Below are 15,984 nucleotides of genomic sequence, written 5' to 3'. Positions count from 1 at the left end.
GCAGGGCCGAGACAGGAAGGCTTCCCAGACTCATCCACAATGGTCCTAGTGTCTAGAGGACAGCAGGAGCTCTTGGGAAGTCTGTGATAAATTATTCACTTCTCCTGTCCCTTCCGGAATTCCAGTGGCTGCAGAGCTTTTTAACTGCAGCCCATTCATTCAGAAAACATTTACTAAGAGGAAACTGAGAGCCAGGAATAGTGCCAGGGTATGGAAATATGAAGATGAAATGCTTCAGTGACACAGTCACTGCCCTCAAGGAACTTAGAGTCCTGAATAGTGTTTTTCAAACTGTAGGTTATGATCCATTTTGTTAGTTATGAAATAAACTAGTAGGTGGTGACCAGCATAAGAGAAAGAAAGGAAGGAAGAAGAAGAGGGGGATGGAGGAGGAAGGAGAGAGCTAGCTAGGGAAGGGAAGGAGGGAGAGATGAAGAAAATATAATCCCAGTACATTAAAGTAGTCAGGGTAAGCATCATTCCCTTAAATTGTTTGTTATACACAGGATTTCTATAAAATCCTTGCCCAGAAAGATTTTTTTTTTTTTTTTTCCTGATACACAGGCCTCTCACTATTGTGGCCTCTCCCGTTGCGGAGCACAGGCTCCGGATGCACAGGCTTAGTGGCCATAGCTCACGGGCCCAGCCGCTCTGCTGCATGTGGGATCTTCCCAGACCGGGGCATGAACCCGTGTCCCCTGCATTGGCAGGCGGACTCTCAACCACTGCGCCACCAGGGAAGCCCCAGAAAGAATTTTTAATAAATTATCTTTGATATGATATAATTTATAAAATGTAATAATTTTAAGTAAAGATATTGATTGATTTAGTCTAACTCCTTTCTTTTTCTTTTCCAGGTTATAAGTCACCCTCTATTATACTGAATGGTATCAGTGGGGTATGCTTGATATCCAAAATGATGGTGGATATGTCGAATGCTAACATTCCCAAAATTGAATACTCGAATAAATCTTGAGTAAATTCTCTCTCTGTTGCATTTTTTTTTTTGCAGACTTTTCATATGTTACATAGACAGTAAAATATCAAACTATACAAGATTTCATAGGTGTGTGTATGTGTGTATATATGTATATATATGTGTATATATACACACATATATACACACACACACAGAGTACAAAGTCATCTGTAAAATGTATTTCTTGTTGTGAGTGGCTGTCAGAAAACCTTGAAAGCCACTAGTTTAGTGACAGAAACACACAACCAATCATATGGTATGATGGGTGCCGAAAGGAAGGGTTGACAGAGTGAAAATTAAGGATGGGGAAGGGGGAAATGCCTAGGTGAGCCCAGAAGTGCCTTGGCAAAGCTGGAGGATGAGGGGGAGTCTGGGAGACAGACCGCGGACAGAATGACCCCAGCAGAGGAAGCACCATGTCCAAAGATGACAGCATGTGACATGTTTGAAGAATAACAAGAAGTGCAAAGAGGATGTGGAAGGGGAGGGACAGCAGGAAACGACAGCGGATGGGTGACATGCCCCAAATGGGAGTGCTGAGGAGTGACCTTTAAGAGCTCCAAAAGCTCCAAAGGGTTGAAGCGCTAGTGGCACCCCATCGATCCAAGTCATGCTGGAAGGCTGGGATCCCTGCTCATTAGCATGAAGCCTTGGTGGGTTCCCTGGAAGAAACAGTTCACTTTGGACATACAAAACTCTTCCAGAAGAATTCACTGCCATACTCAGTGGGCTGAAAACAGCTGTTCTGGCTTTAGGCCACTAGCGTTTGTTAAGGTCTCTAAGTCCGGAGACCATATCTGGACTTCAACAGAGTCAGGGTCTAAGGTCACTCCAGTCTCCAGGGAATTACTCCCGCAGAATCCTGATTAGACTCATGGCTTAACTTTATGAATCTAGAAACCTTTACTAAGCACCATGGGGGACATCCTACTTGGAACAGAAATGGAGGGAGGGGATAAGGTTCTGGCCTTGAAGAGCTTATGGCTGCGCGCGTGTGCGCGTGTGCGTGTGTGTGTGGGGTATGTGGAGAAAAACAAAACACACAAAAAACAGTTTTAGAGAATGTCATGGAGGAGGGGTCTGGAGACATGGAAGGATTTGGCTAGTGAATGGAAAGGAGGAATTCCAGGCAGGAGAGTTCACTGGAGCAAAGATACAAAGGTGGGAACATGCTTGCCACATGCCGGGAAGAATGAAGACCAGAAAATGAAATAGGTGCAGCTGGCCAGCTTGATGGCTTAGAATGACTCTGGGTCGTGAGTCCTGGCAGGGCCCCATCACAGCCCATTGTGGGCTCTTCCTCTAATCTGGGCTCCTACGTGGGCTCACTCCTACACAGGTCACTTCTGGTCTCCACCACAATGAGTACAAAGCACGAGCAGCCTCTCACTGTGGAGCCAGCAGTGGAGTTAATGAAGCAATATCCCGGGGACCACCACCGGGCCTGAAATAGGCTGCAAAGAAGAAAACCCGAAAAAAGAGAGGGAAAGTAGGTGAGAAGGCAGGTGAGAAGCCGGGCCGGGGGTTGGGGGAGAAGAGAAGGTAAAGAGAGCGGAAAAGTAGTAGAAGAGGGAGGAGGGAAATAGTCTATAACGTGTTCCCACGCCCTGCCATGGCCCCCCATTGGACACATGTCTAGCCACGCCGTGTCCTGTATTTAAAACTCACTTCAAAGCCTGTCCTCTAGGAAACCTTCCCTGACTAACCATTAGAGAACAGCCTCTGAGGACAGTCTGAATGGCTGACCTGACGGGCTATTTTTTTGACCTTCCTCTGGTCTCCCAGAGATCCCGCTGGCCATCTTTGTAGTCCTCGGCAGTTTGAGACTCTGCGACAGGGCAGCCGTCTGCAGACCAGACGCCGCCTCTCCCTACATTTGGTTTTAAAAGGAAGAGCTGCTGTGGTTAGGAGGCAGGAGGTATTTCTCTGAGGCAGGCTACATTAAGTCATATAAACGTGGAAGTGTAAATTAAATAAAAAGAACCCCTCTCTCCCTTCTGACTTCCATTTTCACCACAGCTCCCAGCCAAGCAAACATCATACGGCATTCCTGGAGAAACAATAAGGGATTTGTTTAAACCAAGATGCCAAACTGTCATGAATTGCAGAATATATATTTTTAAACAAGTTATTTTCCCCCGCTGTAACATCCAGAATTCAGATCTGCATGAGGGGCCAGCTGGCAGCAGCACGCAGGCCCCGACTGGCTACCCGGGACTGCTCGTTTACCTTGCCCTCCCCTGGGGGAGGGGAGGCGGGTGACGGCAGAGCTGCTTTTTTATGGTTATGTTCCAACTTCCATCCAGCCATTCTTGGTCTGGAGTTTTGCAAGTGTTTATACTCACACCCACATGTATAAGCTGCCCCAGAGCCCTCCTACTTGGATTTTCCTTTTAAAGTGAAGCCATCTTCGTGCCCTGCTCTGGTGGTTGACCAGTTCGTAAGGAATTCTTACCAAGTCGTCATGCACAGAGCAAGAGACCATGAGCTGTGAGTCTGTCCAGAAAGGGACCAAATGTCCAGCCATGTGCTACAGAGCACATGGGGCCGCCCCTGGAAAGGCTGATTTTGTCCCTGGGGGACGGAATCTGAAAACAGGGGGCCATAATCACTTTACCAAGGTTCTGGGTCGGCACTCCGCAAAGGCCCAGGCAGTCTGCACAAGACCCTGGGGCACTTCTTAGGTCAAGGTCGAAGCCACAGCCGCCTCTGCTTCCCTGGGAGTGCCGCTGCTCAAGAGGAACCCCACAAGCTCAATGCCAAGGCTTTGCCTTTCCCTCCATGAAAGCTCACCTGCCTTTTCAGAGGACTCCCAGGGAGCCTCCCACACCCCCAGAGGCCCTCATGTTTTTCCATCTTTCTATTAGGCATCTTTTTCTCGTTAATGTACTAACACTCAAGTTATGTGTACAGAATGAGGAAAAAGGGACCTTGTGTGGGGCTTGGGATTTGTTCAAAGCCTGAAGAAACCGTTTTAGAGGGTGTATGTTTTTTATTCCTTTTATGAGAGATGCATGTTTCCCCCCTTCTGTGACTTGTTTAAAAGTAAAGTTTAATATGCTGCCAGAGGAATTGCTGGTTAATAACTTAATAAGCAATGTGCTAGGAATTATGGGAGAAAAGTATTATCCAAGAAAACTTTTATTGTACAGTTTGGGGCTTGGAGGATATATAGCTTCGGTTATTATATAAAATGCTAACAGAAGTCCCCTTTCTTTTCAACCTTACTTTCTCCCTAGAATTATTAAAAAAGGATATATTAAGTGAGGTGAATGAACACTTCTAGAAGCTGCATGAGAAGTCTGCATGTAGATCACAGGTGAGAATTTCTAACAGTACAGTCAGAACTCTGCTAATGTGAACCTGGCAAAGCACACACTTGGAAATTAGCCTTGGCAATAATAATAATATCAACGGCATTTTATTAAAAGTTTTATCTTCGGGCTTCCCTGGTGGCGCAGTGGTTGAGAGTCCGCCTGCCGATGCAGGGGACACGGGTTCGTGCCCCGGTCCGGGAAGATCGCACATGCCGCGGAGCGGCTGGGCCCGTGAGCCATGGCCGCTGAGCCTGCGTGTCCGGAGCCTGTGCTCCGCAACGGGAGAGGCCACAACAGTGAGAGGCCCGCGTACCGCAAAAAAAGAAAAAAAAAAAGTTTTATCTTCAAAAAATATTTTATCTTTGAAAGATTCTTAAGAGAGAAGAAAAGTAGGCATTATTATTCTCATTTTTATAAATCAACAAGGTAGCTCATATAGCTCAAGTGGCTTATCCAAGATCGGGGCAAACACCAAGAATAGAACCAAGGTTTTCTAGACAAACTGTATCCGTGTGTCCCAAACACAATCAGATGAAAAGTGAGACCCTGTGCCAAACAATTAGGGTATTTCGGTTTGCAGCCACGCACTCTGGGGCTGTGTCCTGGTCACCAGTGTGGTGAAGAGCAAGGCTCTGAGCACAGCTGCTTCAACATGGCTGATGATGCAGACAAAGACTTAGCTATCTGACAATAAACATTCCCTATATTTGCTTAGCTCTTTTGTACCTGCACACCCATTACTCACCATGTCCTTCCCCACCCTCACCTATTGCACATTTTGGAGCTTCCAACTTTACAGACAAAAACTGAAGCCCAAAGAAGTTCGAGGCCACACATCACTGGTTAGTAGTTGAGCAGGTGCCAGAACCCAGACCTACTACCCGCGAGTGCACCCTGCCTCCCTCAACCTCAGGGAGGTGCGTTCACAGCTAGAGGCTTTTCCACTCACCCAGTGCCTCTCCAAGTGACCCTCCCTGTGGTCACCCAGGAACACAGGGCCTTTGGGCTGGTGAGGGTCCCTTCCGGCTCAAGGGGGAATAAGCTCCCGAACGTGCGTGGGAAGCTATTTCCAGAGGCCTGCAGGACAGTCCAGTCGCTGAGGAAACCTGGGCATCACTGGCAGCTGAGGGGAAGGACGACAATGAGGCTTCGGAGGGTCTCTCTCAAGTCCGCTCCCTTGGCCCATTCATGTGAGACCTGCCCACGTGCCCCACAAGCCTTCCTAGGGTCAGCCCGAAGCTGGCCACAAAGGACAAACGCACCAAGGCTAAGTCAGCTCAGTATGAGGACAGAGAAGCAGGAAGTCAAGTGAGGCTTCAACAAGTGCTCCTGCCAGGTCTGTGTGCTGCCTGAAAGCCTGCCCCCAAGTTACTGACTTGAGTTAAAGGCATTGCCTCCAGAAGATCACTACTGAAAAACAGTTGTACTACCCAGAAAAATTAACTTATTTACACATTAGCACTTGGTAACATGTGAGCATGATTTGTTGGTCATACCAAGTGGCAGTCAGCCAGCTGAGAGTGGATTTCTGAGGAAAGGGGAATCTAGAATAGCAAAGTTTTGATGGCAATAAGGTCTAGTGCATGGTGCCCTATCCAAGGAGGGCAGCTCAAGGGCCTGGGGTTGTGGTATCTTCTGTGAGGATGATCAGGCTGCAGCAGAGGAAGCGAGAGAATCAAGAGGCAGGAAACAAATTTGCTATTTCTTGAATACATCCCTAATTTGGGCTATCTTCGGAGCCAGACACATCTGTCAAGTAGGAAGAAGTCACTTGCCCCCTTGTGTCTATTTTCCTGTCTACAGATAGTGGTTTGGATTAGATCCCTGTTTTGAAATAGGGAGTCAGGGTGCTCTCTGGAGTCCCTTTTGGGGCTCCCAATGGCTGAGAAGCTATGTGGGTGGGCCTCCAGGCCCCCATCTCAACTTGCAACGTATTTGCCATCTCTATTATCTTGAACATCTTGAACTTCCACTTAAGCTTCTGTTTGAAGAAAGGATTCCACTGGATTAGACGATCTCTAAATTCCCTTTCCTGCTATAAACGCTGTGGTTCTACGGTCTTCTTAGCAACGTTGAACAGACAATAGCCATGAAGTCTAAAATGCACACAAGCAGCACCTCTATTCCCAACTCTAGCTGCCCAGGCAGGCCACAGGGGCCTCCAAGTGCCAGACGGAGCTGGTGGACTGCTACTAGGGAGCTTTTGTTAACCTCCCCGAGGGGCTGGAGATTTTGTCCATCACTGAGAGAGGCTGGAGAGATTTAACACACCCCTCAGTGTATCTCATGAGCATGGAGACAGCAGCCTATTTACCAGTGTAAGCCTGAGCTTACTGACTTCCTCTTAACTCTTGGATCAGATCCAAATTCCTCTGGCTGACATTTAAGGCCTGCCACAACTGGTCTCTTATCAAATCTTGCACTGCTCTCCAAACACACCACGTCCTCTCCAGCTCTAATCCCCCACTGGCCCACATGCAAATGCCTTCTCCCACAGTGTGCCACTGTACATACTGTCCACCATCTTGATATGCTCTTTTCTCACCACTTTTGGCATTTCCAAATCACACCCATGCTCTAAGACCCTGCTCAAATACCTAACTCCCCTAGAAAGCCTTCCCTGGCTACCCCAGTCCACATTCTTTTTTGAATTCGTATACTTATTATATGTACTACAGGGTTAGAATTCTACATGAATGTCCTTGTTGGTTGTTTCACATCGATAAGCTCTTTTCAACTAGACTGGATCATAGCTAAACTTTGACAATAATACAGACTTAATCATATATGCCTAGGTGGTCCCCATGATGCTGAGCACTGTACTAAGATTCCTTCCTTTGTACTTGGGCAATGAGACCTTCACAACTTACTTAGCAACATAGGCTCTATACCACTATAACTTCACTTATTCTCCAATCTATGAAAATTAACCTTATCTAACAATTAAATCTCACCTAGTCTGTAAAGACTTCTCCCTTCTCCAAGACATCCTTGACATTCCAACCCCCACTAGCTGGCTCCTGTGATACAGTCTGACCTCAGTCCAGCACTTACTAAATTCTTACTTCTTTACAGTTACTTAAATCCACACCTGTCTTATTCACTTGGTTTTTGAAATAGGGACAATATCATTCATCTCTATATTCCCCACTGTGCCTATGACACTGCTTTGTACTGTCTGTGAATCTGAATTGGCTTGGATTCATTGGGAATGGCTCAGTGAAGGTAACCAAGGTGTTGATTTACCCAAAAGATGAAGCATGTCACATGCTAAGAAAAAAAAAAAAACCCCCACTATATTAGAGTTTTACATAATACTGTGAAAATGTGTTGAGGCCATTTAAAGCCTGCATCCCTTGCAAGCCGGGCAATGACAACACTGCCCAAATCTTCCAACAACAATACCCCAGGAAGCCAACAGCTACAAGTGGAGCAAGACAGATATTTCTGAGCCCTTTATCAAACTAATTACTACCTCTAGGTTAGGTCTGCAGATTTCTATATTTAAAAGTAGAAAGTTGGGGGTTGAATTCTTGATGTGCAGTTGCATAAACAAACTATCTTTATTTCTCACCGCAATATGAAGAAGCTTTGATCTTGGGCAACTTATTCAAAGGCACAGTTTAATATACTGATCATTTCTGACTGCTTTTACCTGACTAGTTTCCATAAGCTTGGTCTGTCAACAAGAAGTATATCCTATATTCTCAAGCTTCACTTCTTAAACAGCTTATTCTTTTAAGACGTAACATATTTTTAAACGGAATATCCAATGAAGAAAATGTTTTGCACCTTGTCCATTGCTTTGGGTTGAAATGTGCTAACTTAATGTCTCTCTCTGTTTTTAAAAATACAAACAGGATCTCATCCGGAGATATCATGACCTTGAACATTCCTGAGAAGTCTGAAAGGGAAGTGAACAAATGTCAACAAGCTTGGGTCTAAAATACACCAACTTCATTTCTCTCATCATTCAAATATGTGTGAGGCTCAAAGAGACTTTGAATAGGCTGAGCTGGGGGATTAAAGAGGGGTCCTGAAGAGAATCTCCCTCCCCAATAAAATCTGGGGGTTGAAAGAAAAGCAATTAAAAAGGGGGCAGGGGAGTACTGGGGAAACTTTTATTTTGAAAAAAAGAAAAAGAGCGTAGAAGAAACAAACCCAAAGAAAACCCAACCCCCAGCAATGCCTGGAAACTTGCTATGTAAGTAACCATCCCTGTTAAGGCTTGCTTCCCTTAAAGTTTTGGCAGGGACCACAAATGATAGCCTTAAAATGCCACATGATCATCTGAATATTTTAACAACCCACCCCGACTGGATTCATTTCAGCAGCATGGGAATGAAACGCAACCTGCAGCTGTGGCAAAGGGCTGGGGCCCCTCGGAGCAGTTGTGAAAGAAGGACCTCTTGCCTGGGGAGAGGACTGGTCTAGAAGGCACGAGGGATTTGGGAAGGGCTAAGGGACAGTGGGAAAATGGAATCAGACCTAAGTCCCAGGATTCCTGCCTGGGAAGTGGAGTCTCTCGTGTGAATAAATCTGGTGGTTAGAAAATAACTGCTGTCTTCAGCTGTAAAGCAAAACAGAACCCTAAACCAGGACTTCTGCAGCTAGCCACAGAACCCGCTGTGGCAGAACTGGGATTGCCACACAAAAGCCAGCCCTAGCTTTGTCTCTATAAGCATATTTTCCTTATGTATTTAAATCCCAGGCCTTCCAGGTTCACACCACCTCAGCTTAGTGGGGGGACCAGTAAGAAGTAGAGAAAATGGGGAGAGCACATGAGAGTATGGCTAACGGGGTGGACAGGGAAGGCAGTACTAGGGAGATGCAGAAGCACACGGAGGAGTGACAAGGGGGCGCCAGGAGCACTGATGGGGAAGCTGGATAGGAAGTGCACGGATCATACAGCTAACACTTTTTGCAAATAAGAATTAACTTGGGGTAACAAATCATTAGATCCAGCACAAAGAGGAGGTCTTCAACAAACATAAGCTCCCTCCATCATCTCTTCCCTCCATCAGCACTGTTTTATTCAAAAATTTATTTCCCAAGGTTGATTTCCTAGTAACCTTGGGACCTGTTCTTGTATTCTTGAGAGGCTGTTTTTCTCACCAGAATATCAGACTGTTATTTTTCAAAATGATAAATATTCACTGCATGCCAACAAAGCCTGGGTCCTACCCCAGGCACTGAGTCCACTGGGATGGCTGCCCGGACAAGGGAGTGTGGACTTCCCGTAGAGAGCACTGGGGCCATGCGGTCCCCCTCGGTGCAGGTCATCCCAGGTGGATGGAGGAAGGATTCTGGGCTGACCCCTTCAGGAGCCTCACCCTCTCCCACGGCTCCAAGCTCCAGACACAAGCCCTGAGAATGAGGGTGTGAAGATGGGAGTATTTCAACGGGCGGGGTGGAGCTGGGTGCTCACAGGGGCTGACTCTCTGACCCTTGGCCCTCAAATACTGTCTCAGAACCAGCAGCATCGGAATCACCTTGAAGCCTGTCAGAAAAGCAGGATCTCAGCCTCCACCCCAGACCTACTGAAGGAAAGTCTTCACTTTAAGGGGCCCCCAGGTGATTCATGAGCAGATCTGAGAAGCACTGTTCTAGAAAATGCTTCAGTTATCACCATTCAAAGCCCTGACGTAAAAACACTGGATAGATGGAAGCAATGTGGTCCAGCAGAAAGAACCCAATGAGGAGCAGGGAGTTAAGCTCTCCACAAACGTTAGCTGTTGTCAGGTAGTTGTTACACCCTGGTCAGCTGTGTGAAAATGGGCAAATCCCCCAACCTCTCTGGGCTGAACTTTCCCATATGCATGGGGATGGGAGTGGACTACAACAAACTTTATGATTCTTTCCAGTTCTAAAGTTCTAGATCTATGATTCTATTTGACGAGACTGTTTTGTCGCCCTCTCTACACTAAAGTAGGGGTTTTAATAAGCAGCTGCTGTATTTAATATAGCCTGGCATACAGCAGGGCTTAATAAATATTTGTTGAATGAATGGGAAATAAACTTGAGTGGCCAGTAATGGAACAATGGTAAGGTAAACTTAATGCCTGATTATTCAGGTGACAAAAATATGCTACCTTTAACAAGTGATGTTTTCAAAGATATTTTTCTTATTACAAAACCAGGCAAAAAGCAATTTACTTTTGGCAACGCGTAGACAGTAAAAGTAGAAAGCAAAGCAAAAAAGAAAAAATTATTATAAGAAGTCAGGACGATAACCTTAGAGGAATGATAGAGTACAAAGAGTTTTTTTAATGTTTGTTATTAAAAAAATTTTTAAATTGTGATAAAATATGCATAATATAAAATTTACCATCTTAACCATTTTAAGTGTGCAGTTTAGGAGTGTTAAGCACATTCACATGGGTGTACCACCAATTTCCAGAACTCTTTTCATACTGTAAAACTAAAACTCTATTAGTTGAACACTAACTATTTCCCTTTCCCCAGCCCCTGGTAACCACCATTCTACTTTCTGAGTCTTTGAATCTGACTACCCCAGGAACCTCACATAAGTGCAATCATGTAGCATCTGTCTTTCCGTCATTGGCTTATTTCACTTTGCATAATGTGCTCAAGGTTCATCCATGTGGTACTGTGTGTTAGAATTTCCCTCATTTTTAAGGCTTAATAATATTCTGTTGTCCATTTATACCACATTTGTTTATCCATTCATCCATCAATGGACACTTGGGTTACTTCTACTTCTTGGCTATTGTGAATAATGCAACTAGAACATGTACAAATATCTCTTCAAGATTCTGCTTTCAATTAATTTGGGTCTATACCCAGAAGTGGAATTGCTAGATCATATGGTAATTCTATTTTTAATTTTTTTGAGGAAACACCATACTATTTTCCATAGCAGCTACACCATAAAGAGTTTTCAATAAGAGCAAATGCTTTCACGATACTGTTAAATGGAAAAAGTAAGCTACAGCTTACACATATACAGCATAATCTCAACTACATTAAAAAAGCATATGAAGAAAGATGAAGTAAATAACATGAAACTGTTAACCAATAACAGTGGGTTCCACTAGATGTTGGTAAGAGTAGACTTATATTCTCTTCTTTTCCCTAATTTTCTATGATGAGCACAAACTACACTGACAGTCAAGAAAAAAATGTGAAAAAAATTCAGTAGGACACATTTTTCTTCTTGGTCATCACATCATCCATTGCATGGAATCTGACAGTCCATTAAGTTTACCACATTTACTAAAAGGACACACACATACACACACACACACACACACACACACACACACACAGAGGTTTTGCTTTTTATAACCAAAGGAGACGCTAGATAACTGAATTGATTTCTGAAAAATTTTAAGCCCAAAATAACAGTAATTCCAACTCTCAATCAAAGTAAATAAATCTTTTCTCCTCTTTCTCTTACTTGACAGGGCTTTTTAAAAGTCCTTCCTATTCAGGTGGGACCTGTGATCCAGCTGGGACAGAAGAGCTGGAATCTGTACATAGCAAGGGCAGCAGACAGGGCCTCGAGCGGGGCTGCACTGACCTCCTCTCCCACAGTCAGCCTCGCCAGGCCACCAGCTGACCCCTAGTTTCACTCAGTTTCTGGCCTGGGTCAGCTTAGTTCTCCTTCAGTAGTTGGTAAACTGCCTTTGCACCAGGAGAGAGACAGTAAACTGGATTGAGGAGAGAGGGATGGAGGAAAAAGGGGAAGGAAGGGACTTGAAGGATTAACCAGCTGATTTCCATAAAGGCTTTGACATCTTGGAATGAAAAGCGGCCTGTAAGAGCAGAAGCCCAGTCCCCTACTCGGGCCATGTTGCCAGCTGGCCATTCATCACCAAAAATTCCCCAACAAATCCATGGCTATTGCTTAATCACCTCATATAAATCCCTATTAATCTTGCAAAGTCAAAACACAAATATATGACAAAAGTCTTTATTTTATATGCCCTCAATTTCGGGGTTAAAATTTTAAAAACGGAACTGGTCATCCAATGGCTCCAATGTACTTTTTTTTTAAACCCCTTTTTGGGGAATAAATAAATTACATCCTCACTAATGTTTTTGTACACACTGGACTGAATAAACTCAAGCTAATGATCAACATAAATTGAAGAAGGAAAAAGGTGTTAGTGCTAAAATTTAAACCAACTTTTTTTTTTTTGCAATAACACTGACATTTCAAGCTATACTAAGAAGATACAGAAAATCCTTAGTAGGCACAAAAGAACATTTATTCCTCTTTCTTTCGTAAATTTCTATGGACATAAGGGAGCGTCTTCAGCAGCCAAATTTGGAATGCTCTGCATTGTAATGGTTTTCAGGGGAAAAGAATGTGAGAATGTAAGTCAGGGGTTGGCTTTGAGAAGGGCCCACTAGGACCCATAAGTGGCTCATCTGAGCATGGGGCTCCCGGTGCAGACAAACACCTTCTGGGACAACACTCTCTGAGGACCTCAAGGGCAGGGCAGGCGTGCAACAGGCTGAGGCTTCATCACTTATATCTGATTCTATACCTTCCTATTCAGGAAACTCAAAGTTATCCTGCCAGTGACGTGGATAATCCAGAAAAACTGACACGTGGCTTTGGGATACATTGTGTTCTGGCCATGTGTTTTCCTTTCAAACTCTATTCCAGGCTCTGAACACATCCTGCTTAATATGGTAAAAGTGAACTGGGGAGCAAGAGGAAGCCTGGTGTTAACAGACCACCCACGGAGTGTAAAGTTCACACTTGGATAATAAAGAGTTGACTGTACTGGAAACATAAAAGTGGCTTTCCCGGACTCTGGGCAAAGAAGGTGGAAACCCAGTGAATTTCAGTGATTCATGCCTTTGTTTTCTAGGGCTGGAAAATCATGGAGGAAAATCAGAGAATGGGGGGGAAGGGTGGATGCAGACAATAATGAAAAGACTGATTAGAAAACTGCAATTTTCTTAGTGCAATTAGAAGACCAGGAGGACTTCTCCAGCTGAAGAGGGGGCTGATGGCAGCTTTGTCATCCATCACAGGGAACTGCACAACATGAAGGCCCATTCAGATGGCTGGCCTATTACTCTATCTCCTCCTTCCCAGCCAACAAGCAGGAATTGACTCAGGAAGCCAACAGATGATGAATTTCTATAAGACCCATCAAGGGGTAGCAAACTAAGGGGGCAGAAATTCCTTCCTTATAGAACTTTAAGAACAGGAGATTCAGATTCTGTCTTGGGGCAGTCCTGGCTGGAAGCAGGGGTTTCAATAGGATCGTTTCCCTGACTTCCTGATCCCCAGAAATAATAGCTACGAGGACCAGGCCTACTAATTGGTAAACAGATGAGAGTACAAATATGATCACAATTCTTTGTTCTCTCAAAAAAGCCATCTTGGGAAGTTCTCTAAAAGCCACACAGAAGCCAAATGATACTAGGCTCAGGGGAGCAGTTTATGGTCAATGAACTCCTGTTCTCTAAATAAAAGAGAGAAAACAAAAATCGTACTGAAAATGAGAGGCTAACCATTAACCATCACTTTACTGGCATTTCAGATACTAGAGAATTTCCCCATCACTATCTCTGGCCAAAGATACAGGTGTTTAGACAAACATGGAGACTCACATCTCTACCCACTGAGGAATTCTTCACTGGGTTGCTTTCCTTTCACCAAGCGGCCTCCACATATCTCCTCAGGCCCATTCTCTGCTACACATACCTTATACTTTAGGTTTCAGAAGAGCTAACTTCTTTCTAGTTCTCCACACTCACCATGTCATTTCATATTGCTATGTTTTTGCCTATGACATTCCCTGAGCCTGGAACACCCCGCCCTACCCTGGCCACTTGGCAAAATTCCCAACTCTTGAAGGCATCCACCCTCTAAATGCCGGGCTACTCCTGTACCTACTACATACATTTGTTATCATACTCACCATATTCGATGAAAATTATTTATTTACACATCTTCTCACCTCCTGGATGGGAGCTCCTTGAAGCCAGGACTAATTCTTTCTATACCTTTGCATCCCTACATCTCCTAACAGCGGCTATCGTGTAGTCTATGCTCGCTCACAAGACTTTGTTGAATTACACTGATTTGTGGGTCTCACATTAACCATTGCTTGTCTTGCCATATAAGATGGGAGACCAACAAAAGTGAACAAAAGCACATTTTTTGAAAAATAAAAAAGAGGCTGTTATGTTAGACAACCAACATACTAATTATTAATCAAAGGCAATATACCACAGCATGGAATGTGGTAGCCTATGGGCCTCTGCTGGACCCCCCTTCTCCCAGAATCACAGAGGATGTAGCAGTGGGTGGGAGGCCCTTGCAGTAACACAGATTTTGAACAGAGTGTTACAGAGAGGACTCCTTGTGTATTCGAGAGAAATTGAGAAATTCTTTTTGCTCCATCTTTCACATGGTAAATGTTCTAAGTTTCAGAAAAAACTAACGATGGCAAGGATGAATAAAAGAAAAAAAAACGTATCCACTCTCCTTTGCCTTGCTTATTCAATCTTCTCTACTACCTACCCAAAAAGGCAATTTGCATGTCGTTTTCTTATTCACCTGCTCTGGGCCCCTCTGCAGCTGCTCAAGTCTAACATCAATCTCTCATCTCTGAGCTGCAATGGTACCTGATAGTTTGTACCACATGATTTAGTCAATTACTGCCTTTCATTGTTAGGATATCTAACACAGGGCTGGGCACATAGCAGGTATTCATAAAAACAAGCTGATTGGTGGACAGATAAAAAGCCATATTACATGCCCCCCAGCCACACAGCAGTTTTAGAAAAATTGTCAAGAAAATATTTTTCTTTCTTTACCACAACCCAAAGTTCAAAAAAGATAAATACTCCTGGGCTTCCCTGGTGGCTCAGTGGTTGAGAGTCCGCCTGCCGATGCAGGGGACACGGGTTTGTGCCCCGGTCCAGGAAGATCCCACATGCCGTGGAGCGGCTGGGCCCGTGAGCCATGGCCGCTGAGCCTGTGCATCCGGAGCCTGTGCTCCGCAACGGGAGAGGCCGCAACAGTGAGAGGCCCGTGTACCGCAAAAAAAAAAAAAAAAAGAGATAAATACTCCAATAAGTTTAGAAAACTCATGCCAGTGACTTTTAAAACTCCCACAACGAGGGGCTTCCCTGGTGGCACAGTGGTTGAGAGTCCGCCTGCCGATGCAGGGGACACGGGCTCGTGCCCCGGTCCGGGAGGATCCCACATGCCATGGAGCTGCTGGACCTGTGAGCCATGGCCGCTGAGCCTGTGTGTCCGGAGCCTGCGCTCCACAACGGGAGAGGCCACAACAGTGAGAGGCCCACATACCGCAAAAAAAAAAAAAAAACAAAAAACTCCCACAACTAGAAACAGCATTTCTCCAATGTATTCCTAACCCCTGATAACTCCATGCTCACGTGGGGCTTTAACATACCTCTTGGCCAGCCAGATTTTGGCTTTAGTACAAACAGCGACGTCAGCCAGCTCCTGCTGAAAGTATGTATTCATTCTGTATTTGGAGTCTGAGAAGGCTTGTAACAAATGAAAAACCTAAACCAAAAAAAGAGAAAAAGCAATATCCTGCTGTGAAAATATATTTTTCCTAAATGTCCAGTTCCTCCCTTTTAGGTTTCCTTAAAACATTCCCCTCAAAGAAAACAGACACCTGCAAAATGTGGCTCTGGTCTCTTTGCAGAAAAATCATGTTGGTC

The 15,984-nt window shown here is 44.7% G+C and overlaps 1 protein-coding gene across 3 annotated transcripts in view; it reads right to left on the bottom strand.

The window, feature by feature from the left end:
- The window catches only part of THADA (THADA armadillo repeat containing), a 314,026-nt gene that overhangs the window by 82,314 nt on the left and 215,728 nt on the right, over nucleotides 1-15,984 (bottom strand). For all 3 annotated transcript variants that reach the window (XM_033419175.2, XM_033419174.2, XM_033419176.2), the window contains one exon: nucleotides 15,708-15,823. In XM_033419175.2, coding sequence (XP_033275066.2) covers nucleotides 15,708-15,823 — 116 coding nt within the window. The remainder of the gene's footprint in view (nucleotides 1-15,707; nucleotides 15,824-15,984) is intronic.

This window comes from Orcinus orca, chromosome 13 (genome assembly GCF_937001465.1).
Source record: "Orcinus orca chromosome 13, mOrcOrc1.1, whole genome shotgun sequence".
NCBI lineage: Eukaryota > Metazoa > Chordata > Mammalia > Artiodactyla > Delphinidae > Orcinus > Orcinus orca.
This window is presented reverse-complemented; position numbering and strand designations above follow the sequence as displayed.